Source organism: Coregonus lavaretus (assembly GCF_964263955.1).
Source record: "Coregonus lavaretus genome assembly, chromosome: 5".
NCBI classification, from domain to species: Eukaryota; Metazoa; Chordata; class Actinopteri; order Salmoniformes; family Salmonidae; genus Coregonus; species Coregonus lavaretus.
This window is the reverse complement of record NC_139992.1, coordinates 564,709-582,741: the sequence shown is the minus strand read 5'-3', so window position 1 is coordinate 582,741 and position 18,033 is coordinate 564,709. Positions and strand designations below refer to the sequence as shown.

General features: G+C 46.8%; 1 protein-coding gene across 1 annotated transcript in view; it reads right to left on the bottom strand.

Moving 5' to 3' along the window:
* The window catches only part of bmpr2b (bone morphogenetic protein receptor, type II b (serine/threonine kinase)), a 156,979-nt gene that overhangs the window by 29,467 nt on the left and 109,479 nt on the right, over nucleotides 1-18,033 (bottom strand). Inside the window, exon 7 of the mRNA XM_084161018.1 lies at nucleotides 11,427-11,541. Within this exon, the coding sequence (XP_084017144.1) occupies nucleotides 11,427-11,541 (115 nt within the window). The remainder of the gene's footprint in view (nucleotides 1-11,426; nucleotides 11,542-18,033) is intronic.

Here is an 18,033-nt window from a genome sequence, read left to right as displayed (position 1 = left end):
GCACTATTCATACTGTATAGACAGACTGCCCCATAGAGCACTATTCATACTGTATAGACAGACAGACTGCCCCATAGAGCACTATTCATACTGTATAGACAGACTGCCCCATAGAGCACCATTCATACTGTATAGACAGTCTGCCCCAGAGAGCACCATTCAAACACTAGACAGACTTCCCCATAGATCATCATTCATACTGTATAGACAGACTGCCCCATAGAGCACTATTCATACTGTATAGACAGACATACTGCCCCATAGAGCACCATTCATACTTTATAGACAGACTGCCCCATAGAGCACCATTCATACTGTATAGACAGTCTGCCCCATAGAGCACCATTCACACTGTATAGACAGACTGTCCCATAGAGCACCATTCATACTGTATACAGACAGACCGCCCCATAGAGCACCATTCATACTGTATAGACAGTCTGCCCCATAGAGCACCATTCACACTGTATAGACAGACTGCCCCAGAGAGCACCATTCATACTGTATAGACAGACAGACCACCCCATAGAGCACCATTCATACTGTATAGACAGTCTGCCCCATAGAGCACCATTCACACTGTATAGACAGACTGCCCCAGAGAGCACCATTCATACTGTATAGACAGACAGACCACCCCATAGAGCACCATTCATACTGTATAGACAGACTGCCCCATAGAGCACCATTCATACTGTATACAGACAGTCCGCCCCATAGAGCACCATTCATACTGTATAGACAGACTGCCCCAGAGAGCACCATTCATACTGTATAGACAGACTGCCCCATAGAGCACTATTCATACTGTATAGACAGACAGACTGCCCCATAGAGCACTATTCATACTGTATAGACAGACTGCCCCATAGAGCACTATTCATACTGTATAGACAGACTGCCCCATAGAGCACTATCCATACTGTATAGACAGACTGCCCCATACAGCACCATTCATACACTAGACAGACTTCCCCATAGATCATCATTCATACTGTATAGACAGACTGCCCCATAGAGCACTATTCATACTGTATAGACAGACTGCCCCATAGAGCACAATTCACACTGTATAGACAGACTGCCCCATAGAGCACTATTCATACTGTATAGACAGTCTGCCCCATAGAGCACCATTCACACTGTATAGACAGACTGCCCCAGAGAGCATCATTCATACTGTATAGACAGACTGTCCCATAGAGCACCATTCATACTGTATAAGACAGACCGCCCCATAGAGCACCATTCATACTGTATAGACAGACTGCCCCATAGAGCACCATTCATAATGTATAGACAGACTGCCCCATAGAGCACCATTCATACTGTATAGACAGACAGACTGCCCCATAGAGCACTATTCACACTGTATAGACAGACTGCCCCATAGAGCACCATTCATACTGTATACAGACATACCGCCCCATAGAGGACCATTCATACTGTATAGACAGACTGCCCCATAGAGCACCATTCATACTGTATAGACAGACTGCCCCAGAGAGCACCATTCATACTGCATAGACAGACTACCCCATAGAGCACAATTCATACTGCATAGACAGACTACCCCAGAGAGCACCATTCATACTGCATAGACAGACTGCCCCATAGAGCACTATCCATACTGTATAGACAGACTGCCCCATACAGCACCATTCATACACTAGACAGACTTCCCCATAGATCATCATTCATACTGTATAGACAGACTGCCCCATAGAGCACTATTCACACTGTATAGACAGACTGCCCCATAGAGCACTATTCATACTGTATAGACAGTCTGCCCCATAGAGCACCATTCACACTGTATAGACAGACTGCCCCAGAGAGCATCATTCATACTGTATAGACAGACTGTCCCATAGAGCACCATTCATACTGTATAAGACAGACCGCCCCATAGAGCACCATTCATACTGTATAGACAGACTGCCCCATAGAGCACCATTCATAATGTATAGACAGACTGCCCCATAGAGCACCATTCATACTGTATAGACAGACAGACTGCCCCATAGAGCACTATTCACACTGTATAGACAGACTGCCCCATAGAGCACCATTCATACTGTATACAGACATACCGCCCCATAGAGGACCATTCATACTGTATAGACAGACTGCCCCAGAGAGCACCATTCATACTGCATAGACAGACTACCCCATAGAGCACAATTCATACTGCATAGACAGACTACCCCAGAGAGCACAATTCATACTGCATAGACAGACTACCCCATAGAGCACAATTCATACTGCATAGACAGACTGCCCCATAGAGCACCATTCATACTGCATAGACAGACTGCCCCATTGAGCACAATTCATACTGCATAGACAGACTACCCCATAGAGCACCAGTCATACTGCATAGACAGACTACCCCATAGAGCACCATTCATACTGTATAGACAGACTACCCCAGAGAGCACCATTCATACTGTATAGACAGACTAACCCATAGAGCACCATTCACACTGTATAGACAGACTGCCCCATAGAGCACCATTCATACTGTATAGACAGACATACTACCCCATAGAGCACCATTCATACTGTATAGACAGTCTGCCCCATAGAGCACCATTCACACTGTATAGACAGACTGCCCCATAGAGCACCATTCATACTGTATAGACAGTCTGCCCCATAGAGCACCATTCACACTGTATAGACAGACTGCCCCATAGAGCACCATTCATACTGTATACAGACATACCGCCCCATAGAGCACCATTCATACTGTATAGACAGTCTGCCCCATAGAGCACCATTCACACTGTATAGACATACTGCCCCATAGATCATCATTCATACTGTATAGACAGACTGCCCCAGAGAGCACCATTCATACTGTATAGACAGTCTGCCCCATAGAGCACAATTCATACTGTATAGACAGACTGCCCCAGAGAGCACCATTCATACTGTATAGACAGACTGCCCCATAGAGCACCATTCATACTGTATAGAGACAGACTGCCCCATAGAGCACTATTCATACTGTATAGACAGTCTGCCCCATAGAGCACCATTCACACTGTATAGACAGACTGCCCCAGAGAGCATCATTCATACTGTATAGACAGACTGTCCCATAGAGCACCATTCATACTGTATACAGACAGACCGCCCCATAGAGCACCATTCATACTGTATAGACAGTCTGCCCCATAGAGCACCATTCACACTGTATAGACAGACTGCCCCAGAGAGCACCATTCATACTGTATAGACAGACAGACCACCCCATAGAGCACCATTCATACTGTATAGACAGTCTGCCCCATAGAGCACCATTCACACTGTATAGACAGACTGCCCCAGAGAGCACCATTCATACTGTATAGACAGACAGACCACCCCATAGAGCACCATTCATACTGTATAGACAGTCTGCCCCATAGAGCACCATTCACACTGTATAGACAGTCTGCCCCATAGAGCACCATTCATACTGTATAGACAGTCTGCCCCATAGAGCACCATTCACACTGTATAGACAGACTGCCCCATAGAGCACCATTCATACTGTATACAGACATACCGCCCCATAGAGCACCATTCATACTGTATAGACAGACTGCCCCATAGAGCACCATTCATACTGTATAGACAGACTGCCCCATAGAGCACCATTCATACTGTATAGACAGACAGACTGCCCCATAGAGCACTATTCACACTGTATAGACAGACTGCCCCATAGAGCACCATTCATACTGTATACAGACATACCGCCCCATAGAGCACCATTCACACTGTATAGACAGACTGCCCCATAGAGCACCATTCATACTGTATACAGACATACCGCCCCATAGAGCACCATTCATACTGTATAGACAGACTGCCCCATAGAGCACCATTCATACTGTATAGACAGACTGCCCCAGAGAGCACCATTCATACTGCATAGACAGACTACCCCATAGAGCACAATTCATACTGCATAGACAGACTGCCCCATAGAGCACCATTCATACTGTATAGACAGACTGCCCCATAGAGCACCAGTCATACTGTATAGACAGACTACCCCAGAGAGCACCATTCATACTGCATAGACAGACTACCCCATAGAGCACCAGTCATACTGTATAGACAGACTGCCCCATAGAGCACCATTCACACTGTATAGATAGACTGCCCCATAGAGCACCATTCATACTGTATAGACAGTCTGCCCCAGAGAGCACTATTCATACTGTATAGACAGACTGCCCCAGAGAGCACCATTCACACTGTATAGACAGACTGCCCCATAGAGCACCATTCATACTGTATAGACAGTCTGCCCCATAGAGCACCATTCATACTGTATAGACAGTCTGCCCCAGAGAGCACTATTCATACTGTATAGACAGACTGCCCCAGAGAGCACCATTCACACTGTATAGACAGACTACCCCATAGGGCACCAGTTATACTGTATAGACAGACTGCCCCATAGAGCACTATTCACACTGTATAGACAGTCTGCCCCATAGAGCACCATTCATACACTAGACAGACTTCCCCATAGAGCACCATTCATACTGTATAGACAGACTGCCCCATAGAGCACCATTCATACTGTATAGACAGACTGCCCCATAGAGCACCATTCACACTGTATAGACAGACTGCCCCATAGAGCACCATTCATACTGTATAGACAGTCTGCCCCAGAGAGCACTATTCATACTGTATAGACAGACTGCCCCAGAGAGCACCATTCACACTGTATAGACAGACTGCCCCATAGAGCACCATTCATACTGTATAGACAGTCTGCCCCATAGAGCACCATTCATACTGTATAGACAGTCTGCCCCAGAGAGCACTATTCATACTGTATAGACAGACTGCCCCAGAGAGCACCATTCACACTGTATAGACAGACTGCCCCATAGAGCACCATTCATACTGTATAGACAGTCTGCCCCATAGAGCACCATTCATACTGTATAGACAGTCTGCCCCAGAGAGCACTATTCATACTGTATAGACAGACTGCCCCAGAGAGCACCATTCACACTGTATAGACAGACTGCCCCATAGAGCACCAGTCATACTGTATAGACAGACTGCCCCATAGAGCACCATTCATACTGTATAGACAGTCTGCCCCAGAGAGCACTATTCATACTGTATAGACAGACTGCCCCAGAGAGCACCATTCATACTGTATAGACAGACTGCCCCAGAGAGCACCATTCATACTGTATGTGAGTGAACCAGCCGTCTGTGTGACAGTCTGACCCAGATGTGCACATTAGCTGCTTCACCCCGAAAGGAGGAGTGTGTGTGTGTGGATACGTGCATGTGACGAGGAGTGTGTGTGTGTGTGTGTGACGAGATCGTGGAATGTGTGTGTGACATGCTTCCGCCCGTCTGGCAGCTGAGTTGGCGTCCTGTCTCCTGCCTCCACGTGGCTGGGCTCACAACACACAGCCAACCCAGACCACAACCAACCAGGCTAGGTACAGCCAGAGGTAAGGGGCCAGAGGAAGCCATTGTCAGTGTCCCAGATGGCACCCTAATCCCTACATAGAGCCCATAGGGAACTGGTCTAAAGTAGTGCACTATATAGGGAATAGGGTGCCATTCTCTGGTCTAAAGTAGTGCACTATATAGGGAATAGGGTGCCATTCTCTGGTCTAAAGTAGTGCACTATATAGGGAATAGGGTGCCATTCTCTGGTCTAAAGTAGTGCACTATAAAGGGAACAGGGTGCCATTCTCTGGTCTAAAGTAGTGCACTATATAGGGAATAGGGTGCCATTCTCTGGTCTAAAGTAGTGCCCTATAAAGGGAACAGGGTGCCATTCTCTGGTCTAAAGTAGTGCACTATAAAGGGAATAGGGTGCCATTCTCTGGTCTAAAGTAGTGCACTATATAGGGAATAGGGTGCCATTCTCTGGTCTAAAGTAGTGCACTATATAGGGAATAGGGTGCCATTCTCTGGTCTAAAGTAGTGCACTATATAGGGAATAGGGTGCCATTCTCTGGTCTAAAGTAGTGCACTATAAAGGGAACAGGGTGCCATTCTCTGGTCTAAAGTAGTGCACTATATAGGGAATAGGGTGCCATTCTCTGGTCTAAAGTAGTGCCCTATAAAGGGAACAGGGTGCCATTCTCTGGTCTAAAGTAGTGCACTATAAAGGGAATAGGGTGCCATTCTCTGGTCTAAAGTAGTGCACTATATAGGGAATAGGGTGCCATTCTCTGGTCTAAAGTAGTGCACTATAAAGGGAACAGGGTGCCATTCTCTGGTCTAAAGTAGTGCACTATATAGGGAATAGGGTGCCATTCTCTGGTCTAAAGTAGTGCACTATATAGGGAATAGGGTGCCATTTGGGATGCAGACAGACAGAAACCTTTATTGGTCATTAAAATTATATTTATATCTTAATTTAAACATTTAAGAAGCACAAGCAAATTAACTAATAACATTAATGTATAGCATGTGTTACGAAACCAACAGCTAGCCTACGGATACAGTTGCACTGGCTTTGTCTAGGGTCCTAGGACTAGTTACATGGTCTGTAACCTGAATGAATGTATGTATTTATGTGAGAAATCAGCGTTTGAGGACCGTGTTGGATGCACATGTTCCCAGGGAGACGGCAACCTTACCTTGGGTCCAGGGAGACGGCAACCTTACCTTAGGTCCAGGGAGACAGCAACCTTACCTTAGGACCAGGGAGACAGCAACCTTACCTTAGGTCCAGGGAGACAGCAACCTTACCTTGGGTCCAGGGAGACGGCAACCTTACCTTGTTCCAGGGAGACGGCAACCTTACCTTGGGTCCAGGGAGACGGCAACCTTACCTTGTTCCAGGGAGACGGCAACCTTACCTTAGGTCCAGGGAGACGGCAACCTTACCTTGGGTCCAGGGAGACGGCAACCTTACCTTAGGTCCAGGGAGACAGCAACCTTACCTTGGGTCCAGGGAGACAGCAACCTTACCTTGGGTCCAGGGAGACAGCAACCTTACCTTAGGTCCATGGCCAGCTCTGTCGGTCGGTGAGCCCAAGCGGATTATAATGTTCAGATGGTTACCGAAACAAATAGATTAAAAAAGGACCACAAGAAACAGGCATGCCCCTAAAGGACCACTAGAAACAGGCATGCCCCTAAAGGACCACTAGAAACAGGCATGCCTAAAGGACCACCCCTAGAGGACCACTAGAAACAGGCATGCCCCTAAAGGACCACTAGAAACAGGCATGCCCCTAAAGGACCACTAGAAACAGGCATGCCTAAAGGACCACTAGAAACAGGCATGCCTAAAGGACCACTAGAAACAGGCATGCCCCTAAAGGACCACTAGAAACAGGCATGCCCCTAAAGGACCACTAGAAACAGGCATGCCTAAAGGACCACTAGAAACAGGCATGCCCCTAAAGGACCACTAGAAACAGGCATGCCTAAAGGACCACTAGAAACAGGCATGCCCCTAAAGGACCACTAGAAACAGGCATGCCCCTAAAGGACCACTAGAAACAGGCATGCCCCTAAAGGACCACTAGAAACAGACATGCCTAAAGGACCACTAGAAACAGGCATGCCTAAAGGACCACTAGAAACAGGCATGCCCCTAAAGGACCACTAGAAACAGGCATGCCCCTAAAGGACCACTAGAAACAGGCATGCCCCTAAAGGACCACTAGAAACAGGCATGCCCCTAAAGGACCACTAGAAACAGGCATGCCCCTAAAGGACCACTAGAAACAGGCATGCCTAAAGGACCACTAGAAACAGGCATGCCCCTAAAGGACCACTAGAAACAGGCATGCCCCTAAAGGACCACTAGAAACAGACATGCCTAAAGGACCACTAGAAACAGGCATGCCTAAAGGACCACTAGAAACAGGCATGCCTAAAGGACCACTAGAAACAGGCATGCCCCTAAAGGACCACTAGAAACAGGCATGCCCCTAAAGGACCACTAGAAACAGGCATGCCTAAAGGACCACTAGAAACAGGCATGCCTAAAGGACCACTAGAAACAGGCATTCCTAAAGGACCACTAGAAACAGGCATGCCTAAAGGACCACTAGAAACAGGCATGCCCCTAAAGGACCACTAGAAACAGGCATGCCCCTAAAGGACCACTAGAAACAGGCATGCCTAAAGGACCACTAGAAACAGGCATGCCTAAAGGACCACTAGAAACAGGCATGCCCCTAAAGGACCACTAGAAACAGGCATGCCTAAAGGACCACTAGAAACAGGCATGCCTAAAGGACCACTAGAAACAGGCATGCCTAAAGGACCACTAGAAACAGGCATGCCCCTAAAGGACCACTAGAAACAGGCATGCCCCTAAAGGACCACTAGAAACAGGCATGCCCCTAAAGGACCACTAGAAACAGGCATGCCTAAAGGACCACTAGAAACAGGCATGCCTAAAGGACCACTAGAAACAGGCATGCCCCTAAAGGACCACTAGAAACAGGCATGCCCCTAAAGGACCACTAGAAACAGGCATGCCTAAAGGACCACTAGAAACAGGCATGCCTAAAGGACCACTAGAAACAGGCATGCCCCTAAAGGACCACTAGAAACAGGCATGCCTAAAGGACCACTAGAAACAGGCATGCCTAAAGGACCACTAGAAACAGGCATGCCTAAAGGACCACTAGAAACAGGCATGCCTAAAGGACCACTAGAAACAGGCATGCCCCTAAAGGACCACTAGAAACAGGCATGCCCCTAAAGGACCACTAGAAACAGGCATGCCCCTAAAGGACCACTAGAAACAGGCATGCCTAAAGGACCACTAGAAACAGGCATGCCCCTAAAGGACCACTAGAAACAGGCATGCCTAAAGGACCACTAGAAACAGGCATGCCTAAAGGACCACAAGAAACAGGCATGCCTAAAGGACCACTAGAAACAGGCATGCCTAAAGGACCACTAGAAACAGGCATGCCCCTAAAGGACCACTAGAAACAGGCATGCCCCTAAAGGACCACTAGAAACAGGCATGCCCCTAAAGGACCACTAGAAACAGGCATGCCTAAAGGACCACTAGAAACAGGCATGCCCCTAAAGGACCACTAGAAACAGGCATGCCTAAAGGACCACTAGAAACAGGCATGCCCCTAAAGGACCACTAGAAACAGGCATGCCTAAAGGACCACTAGAAACAGGCATGCCTAAAGGACCACTAGAAACAGGCATGCCTAAAGGACCACAAGAAACAGGCATGCCTAAAGGACCACTAGAAACAGGCATGCCTAAAGGACCACTAGAAACAGGCATGCCCCTAAAGGACCACTAGAAACAGGCATGCCCCTAAAGGACCACTAGAAACAGGCATGCCCCTAAAGGACCACTAGAAACAGGCATGCCTAAAGGACCACTAGAAACAGGCATGCCCCTAAAGGACCACTAGAAACAGGCATGCCTAAAGGACCACTAGAAACAGGCATGCCTAAAGGACCACTAGAAACAGGCATGCCCCTAAAGGACCACTAGAAACAGGCATGCCCCTAAAGGACCACTAGAAACAGGCATGCCCCTAAAGGACCACTAGAAACAGGCATGCCTAAAGGACCACTAGAAACAGGCATGCCTAAAGGACCACTAGAAACAGGCATGCCCCTAAAGGACCACTAGAAACAGGCATGCCTAAAGGACCACTAGAAACAGGCATGCCTAAAGGACCACTAGAAACAGGCATGCCCCTAAAGGACCACTAGAAACAGGCATGCCCCTAAAGGACCACTAGAAACAGGCATGCCTAAAGGACCACTAGAAACAGGCATGCCTAAAGGACCACTAGAAACAGGCATGCCTAAAGGACCACTAGAAACAGGCATGCCCCTAAAGGACCACTAGAAACAGGCATGCCCATAAAGGACCACTAGAAACAGGCATGCCTAAAGGACCACTAGAAACAGGCATGCCTAAAGGACCACTAGAAACAGGCATGCCTAAAGGACCACAAGAAACAGGCATGCCTAAAGGACCACTAGAAACAGGCATGCCTAAAGGACCACTAGAAACAGGCATGCCCCTAAAGGACCACTAGAAACAGGCATGCCCCTAAAGGACCACTAGAAACAGGCATGCCCCTAAAGGACCACTAGAAACAGGCATGCCCCTAAAGGACCACTAGAAACAGGCATGCCTAAAGGACCACTAGAAACAGGCATGCCCCTAAAGGACCACTAGAAAACAGGCATGCCTAAAGGACCACTAGAAACAGGCATGCCTAAAGGACCACTAGAAACAGGCATGCCCCTAAAGGACCACTAGAAACAGGCATGCCTAAAGGACCACTAGAAACAGGCATGCCTAAAGGACCACTAGAAACAGGCATGCCTAAAGGACCACTAGAAACAGGCATGCCCCTAAAGGACCACTAGAAACAGGCATGCCTAAAGGACCACTAGAAACAGGCATGCCCCTAAAGGACCACTAGAAACAGGCATGCCCCTAAAGGACCACTAGAAACAGGCATGCCTAAAGGACCACTAGAAACAGGCATGCCCCTAAAGGACCACTAGAAACAGGCATGCCCCTAAAGGACCACTAGAAACAGGCATGCCCCTAAAGGACCACTAGAAACAGGCATGCCTAAAGGACCACTAGAAACAGGCATGCCTAAAGGACCACTAGAAACAGGCATGCCCCTAAAGGACCACTAGAAACAGGCATGCCTAAAGGACCACTAGAAACAGGCATGCCTAAAGGACCACTAGAAAACAGGCATGCCCCTAAAGGACCACTAGAAAACAGGCATGCCCCTAAAGGACCACTAGAAACAGGCATGCCCCTAAAGGACCACTAGAAACAGGCATGCCCCTAAAGGACCACTAGACTAAACTAAAGATTCTAAATCAAAAGGAAAGCCCTGATGGTCACCAAACCAACCAGCAGCCTCACAGCTCTCAAACTGGGACCCTGACTGACAATCCCTAATTGGTAACACCTGATGTGCTTATCAACCAGGCTCAGCACACGGACAAGGTTGCTGCTGCCCCCTGGGGGAACGGAGTGTGGAAGTGATAGTGAGCTGTCGAAACTACCTAACCATTTCCCTAACATGTGATGCATGTCTGTAAGCAGACAATGAAACATGTATGGGCAATTGCATGTTAACAGGGTGATGTGGAGACTCCGATATTTCACTTTCAAATGTATGTCAAACAAAAAACAATGACTGCAAAGTTAAACAAACCATACAACTCTCAACAATTGGTTTTTGGAACTGCCTGTATCCTGAAAACACATTCATCTTTACACACACACACACACACACACACACACACACACACACACACGAGAAGGCAGTAAAAATCCTCCTCAGTGATTTATCACATTCTGAAGGTTTGACGATGGGAGACAGTGTTTCACTGGAGCTGTCTGAGCATGTGAATGGAATGAAGGGGTGTGACGGTGAGGGAGGTGACTCCTACCTCCTCTCAGCAGCTCAGTGTGCAGGTAGGCCAGACCCCGTGTGACAGAGTGTGTGAGGCGACAGCAGCTGACCCAGTCTCCTGTCTGCAGACTCAGGTACTGACACAGAGAACCCTGCAGAGGGGAAGAACAACATGACTTTACTGGTTCATTGTAGACACATACAGATACAGGTTATCAGCTCACTTCCCACCAGAGTTAAAGCAGAGGAGGAGGAGGAAGAGGAAGAGGAGGGGGAAGAAGAGGAGGAGGAAAAGGAGGAGGAGGGGGAAGAGGAGGAGGGGGAAGAGGAGGAGGAGGGGGAAGAGGAGGAGGAGGAGGAGGAGGATGGGGAGGGGGGAAGAGGAGGAGGAGGAGGAGGAGGAAGAGGAGGAGGAGGAGGAGGAAGAGGTGGAAGAAGATGTGGAGGAAGAGGTGGAGGAGGAAGAGGAGGTGGAGGAGGAGGAGGAGGAGGAGGAGGAAGAGGAGGAGGTGGAGGTGGAAGAGATGGGACCCTATTCCCTATGGGCATTAGTCAAAAGTAGTCCACTATAGGGTGACATTTGAGACACTGGCTATGTCTCACAGCCACAGAAAAGAGAACAGTGAGAGTCCAAGGACCTGAGGAAGAGAGTCAATTAGAACTATTTTATATTATTATATAGCAGACACATAATCAGCCCTGGCTGAGTCCTGGTTGTCATGGTGACAGAATGGTTACAGTAACACCACTCTAATCAGCAGAGAGAGAGAGAGAGAGAGAGAGAGAGAGAGAGAGAGAGAGAGAGAGAGAGAGAGAGAGAGAGAGAGAAAGGAGACAGAGAGAGAGAGAGAGAGAGAGAGAGAGAGAGAGAGAGAGAGAGAGAGAGAGAGAGAGAGAGAGAGAGAGAGAGAGAGAGAGAGAGAGAGAGAGCTCAAAGACATTGCTCCTGCATTTTTCAGCATGTTTTTACAAAAAATATAGATTTAGAGTTAGATAAACTTGTTTTTTTTGGCAGGGACATATACAGGATGCTACCCTCCACAGGGACATATACAGGATGCTACCCTCCACAGGGACATATACAGGATGCTACCCTCCACAGGGACATATACAGGATGATACCCTCCACAGGGACATATACAGGATGATACCCTCCACAGGGACATATACAGGATGCTACCCTCCACAGGGACATACAGGATGCTACCCTCCACAACATAACCTTCACTCCAAACCAAAGCTCCAAACCTACAACCTTATTTTGGACGGAATTACCTGGAAAGCTTTCTACTACCAAGGATGACTATTCCCAAACTATACAGCAAATGCTCTGGCAAAAAAACAGAAACCTGAAAACACCATCCAACCTGGAACTGACTGAGTCATGTTTAGTCTGAAGCTATTTTTTACTTTCAAAACCAAGAAGAAAAATACATTACAATGATATATTTTACTTTATAAGGACTGAATGCTAAGGCTACCAAGCTTGCTAGTACAAAGAGATACAACTTCAATTAGCACTGACGTGTGAAGTGAGAGGTGTCAAAGCCCTTGAGCCCAACAATGGCAGGAGAGTCGTACAGTCTACCCCAACCAAATGGAGAGGCCTTAGAAGCACCCTCCCGCTGTTCAGAGGTCATTAAAATACAGTACCCTCTGTATGTAAAGAATGATAAGACACGAAAAGAGTACAAAATGAAGCTCCTTATGGGAAATCAGGAGACACTTTTTGCTGACTTTTATAAAAATGGGAACATAAGCAACCTTATCTTCCACACAGACCATCCCCTGGCATGGCACAGTGCTATATTAGCACACTACCCCTCTGTTAAGATGGGTGGAAACTCAGGATACTAGACAACGAGGACTCTGAGTCAGCTAATATAAATCTCTATAAATCTGGAACAGTATTGGTACAGGGCAACCCCAAACAGTTCCAGCTGGACTTTCACCTAATCAAAGAAATAGCTCAGCAGGAGAAGCTCTCCCTTGAGAAAGATACCCCTACCCCAAGCGGGTCAGACCAGACCTCTTCATTAAATAACCCCACAGACGAGCAACCCTAAGCGGAAAGTCAACCTCCCAGCACAGAGTACTACTCCCTCATTGAAATGAAGGATACATTCACCCAGCTGGAGGTAAGGCAGGTGGAGCTGGAACAGCAGGTGAACACACTCCAGTCAGCACAGACCCAGACAACAGTCCAGCACAACAACACCCCCTTAACTAGACCTGGAGAGCTGCAGGTAGAGAGAGACATGTCTGCACTCTGGACTGTGGTGAGACAACATCAACAGGAGAAAGAGCAGGAGCAGGAGAAGAACAGAGCACTAGAGGAGAGGATCAGAGTGCTGGAGGAGAAGGTGAGAACGATGACGGGTGACAGAGAACAACCCGTTAGAGAGCTGGCCACCCCCGCAGAGAAGCCAGCAGAACAGCCCACCTCAGATCCTGACCAAAGTCTCGACACCGCAGCAGAACAGTACACCCTAGACCCTGACCATAGCCTCGACATCACAGCCGGACAATCAAATGAAGAACCCCAAGCCCAGGAATCCCACCCCCTCTGAGCACCCCCCTGTCAGCCACCCTGATAGCCCTCCTGACGACCCCCCCACACCCACTGAGGACACACACAAGCCACAGATTGTACTCTTTATGGACTCAAACGGGAAATACATACAAGAAAATACACTTTTTCCCAAACACACAGTGTCTAAACTCTGGTGTCCAAACACCCAGCGCGCCCTAGACCTTCTGTCTGAGGACCGACTAGGATCACCCAGCCACATAATACACACAGGCACAAACGACCTGAGAACACAGCAGGAAAGGGTGACCACAGCGCTCAAGGGAGTGATTGAAAAAGCTTCTTCTACTTTCCCCAACGCACAAGTGGTTATCTCAACCCTGCTACCACGGAAAGACTCCCACCCTGCTACCATACATTAGGTAAACAAAAGTATTTCCTGTGACTGTGCCTCAAAACCAAATGTCTACCTGGCCCACCACTCCACCCTGTACTTGAACAGCCTTTACGACCAGGTCCACCTATACAAGGCAGCAGTGCCCACCTTCGCCCGGACCCTAAAGGATATCGCCCTCAACCGCAGACACAACACCTCACACAGGAGAAACAGATCAACAGACACCCCGCCCAGACCAGCGAGACACTCTCCCAGACCTGCGGCCCCCCGCCCCCCGGACCTACACATAGAGGACCCCCGCCGAGAGGACCTACATCCAGACCACAGCACCACCAGCCACATCCACACCCCCACCCCCACCAATTAACACCCCATTTAGGCCCCCCCAGATCAGGTATAGAGCAGACCTAACTCACTCTCTTAAATTAATCAAAACAGGAACATTTTACATTTGGCTAGAAATTCAAAAGGAAATTATCTCAACAGAGAAAAATTTCCTCCTGTGTGCTACCTATATCCCCCCACTAGAATCCCCATACTTTAATGAAGACAGCTTCTCCATCCTGGAGGGGGAAATCAATCATTACCAGGCCCAGGGACACTAGTCTGTGGCGACCTAAATGCCAGAACTGGACAAGAACCTGACACCCTCAGCACACAGGGGGACAAACACCTACCTGGAGGTGACAGCATTCCCTCCCCTATATGCCCCCCTAGACACAACTATGACAACATAACCAACAAAAACGGGTCACAACTCCTGCAGCTCTGTCGGACGCTGGGTATGTACATAGTCAATGGTAGGCTTCGAGGGGACTCCTATGGTAGGTACACCTATAGCTCATCTCTTGGCAGTAGTACTGTAGATTACTTTATCACTGACCTCAACCCAGAGTCTCTCAGAGCGTTCACAGTCAGCCCACTGACACCCCTATCAGACCACAGCAAAATCACAGTCTACTTGAACAGAGCAATACTCAAATCATGAGGCATCAAAGCCAAAGGAACTGAATAATATTAAGAAATGCTATAGATGGAAGGAAAGTAGTGTTGAAACCTACCAAAAAACAATTAGGCAACAACAAATTAAATCCCTTTTAGACAACTTCCTGGACTAAACGTTCCACTGTAATAGTGAAGATGTAAACTTGGCAGTAGAAAACCTAAACAGTATATTTGACCTCTCAGCTTCCCTATCAAATCTAAAAATCTCTAACAGAAAACCAAAGAAAAGTAACAACAGTGATAAATGGTTTGATGAAGAACGCAAAAACCTAAGAAAGAAATTGAGAAACCTATCCAACCAAAAACATAGAGACCCAGAAAACCTGAGCCTACGCCTTCACTATGGTGAATCACTACAACAATACAGAAATACACTACGGAAAAAGAAGGAACAGCACGTCAGAAATCAGCTCAATGTAATTGAAGAATCCATAGACTAACCACATCTGGGAAAATTGGAAAACACTAAACAAACAACAACACGAAGAGCTATCTATCCAAAACGGAGATGTATGGGTAAACCACTTCTCCAATCTTTTTGGCCCTATAACAGAGAACAAACAGCAAAAAAATATACATGATCAAATGCAAATCTTAGAATCAACTATTAAAGACTACCAGAACCCACTGGATTCTCCAATTACATTGAATGAACTACAGGACAAAATACAAACCCTCCAACCCAAAAAAGTCCTGTGGTGTTGATGGTGTCCTCAATGAAATGATAAAATATACAGACCACAAATTTCAATTAGCTATACTTAAACTCTTTAACATCATCCTTAGCTGTGGCATCTTCCCCAATATTTGGAACCAAGGACTGATCACCTCAATCCACAGAAGTGGAGACAAATTTGACCACAATAACTACCATGGGATATGCATCAACAGCAACCTTGGGAAAATCCTCTGCATTATCATTAACAGCAGACTCATACATTTCCTCAGTGAAAACAATGTACTGAGCAAATGTCAAATTGGCTTTTTACCAAATTACCGTACGACAGACCACGTATTCACCCTGCACACCCTAATTGACAAACAAACAAACCAAAATAAAGGCAAAGTCTTCTCATGCTTTGTTGATTTCAAAAAAGCTTTTGACTCAATTTGGCATGAGGGTCTGCTATACAAATTGATGGAAAGTGGGGTTGGGGGAAAGACATATGACATTATAAAATCCATGTACACAAACAACAAGTGCGCGGTTAAAATTGGCAAAAAACACACACATTTCTTTCCACAGGGCCGTGGGGTGAGACACAGATGCAGTTTAAGCCCCACCCTCTTCAACATATATATCAACGAATTGGCGAGGGCACTAGAACAGTCTGCAGCACCCGGCCTCACCCTACTAGAATCTGAAGTCAAATGTCTTCTGTTTGCTGATGATCTGGTGCTTCTGTCACCAACCAAGGAGGGCCTACAGCAGCACCTAGATCTTCTGCACAGATTCTGTCAGACCTGGGCCCTGACAGTAAATCTCAGTAAGACAAAAATAATGGTGTTCCAAAAAAGGTCCAGTTGCCAGGACCACAAATACAAATTCCATCTAGACACCGTTGCCCTAGAGCACACAAAAAACGATACATACCTCGGCCTAAACATCAGCGCCACAGGTAACTTCCACAAAGCTGTGAACGATCTGAGAGACAAGGCAAGAAGGGCCTTCTATGCCATCAAAAGGAACATAAAATTCGATATACCAATTAGGATCTGGCTAAAAATACTTGAATCAGTTATAGAACCCATTGCCCTTTATGGTTGTGAGGTCTGGGGTCTGCTCACCAACCAAGAATTCACAAAATGGGACAAACACCAAATTGAAACTCTGCATGCAGAATTCTGCAAAAACATCTTCCGTGTACAACGTAAAACACCAAATAATGCATGCAGAGCAGAATTAGGCCAATACCCGCTAATTATAAAAATCCAGAAAAGAGCCGTTAAATTCTATAACCACTTAAAAGGAAGCGATTCCCAAACCTTCCATAACAAAGCCATCACCTACAGAGAGATGAACTTGGAGAAGAGTCCCCTAAGTAAGCTGGACCTGGGGCTCTGTTCACAAACACAAACAGACCCCACAGAGCCCCAGGACAATAACAACAGCACAATTAGACCCAACCAAATCATGAGAAAACAAAAAGAGAATTACTTGACACATTGGAAAGAACAAACAAAAAAACTGAGCAAACTAGAATGCTATTTGGCCCTAAGAAGAGAGTACACAGTGGCAGAATACCTGACCACTGTGACTGACCCAAACTTAAGGAAAGCTTTGACTATGTACAGACTCAGTGAGCATAGCCTTGCTATTGAGAAAGGCCGCCGTAGGCAGACCTGGCTCTCAAGAGAAGACAGGCTATGTGCACACTGCCCACAAAATGAGGTGGAAACTGAGCTGCACTTCCTAACCTCCTGCCAAATGTATGACCATATTAGAGACACATATTTCCCTCAGATTACACAGATCCACAAAGAATTCGAAAACAAACCCAATTTTGATAAACTCCCTTATCTACTGGGTGAAAAACCACAGTGTGCCATCACAGCAGCAAGATTTGTGACCTGTTGCCACAAGAAAAGGGCAACCAGTGAAGAACAAACACCATTGTAAATATAACCCATATTTATGCCTATTTATTTTCCCATTTGTACTTTTAACTATTTGCACATTGTTACAACACTGTATATAGACATAATATGACA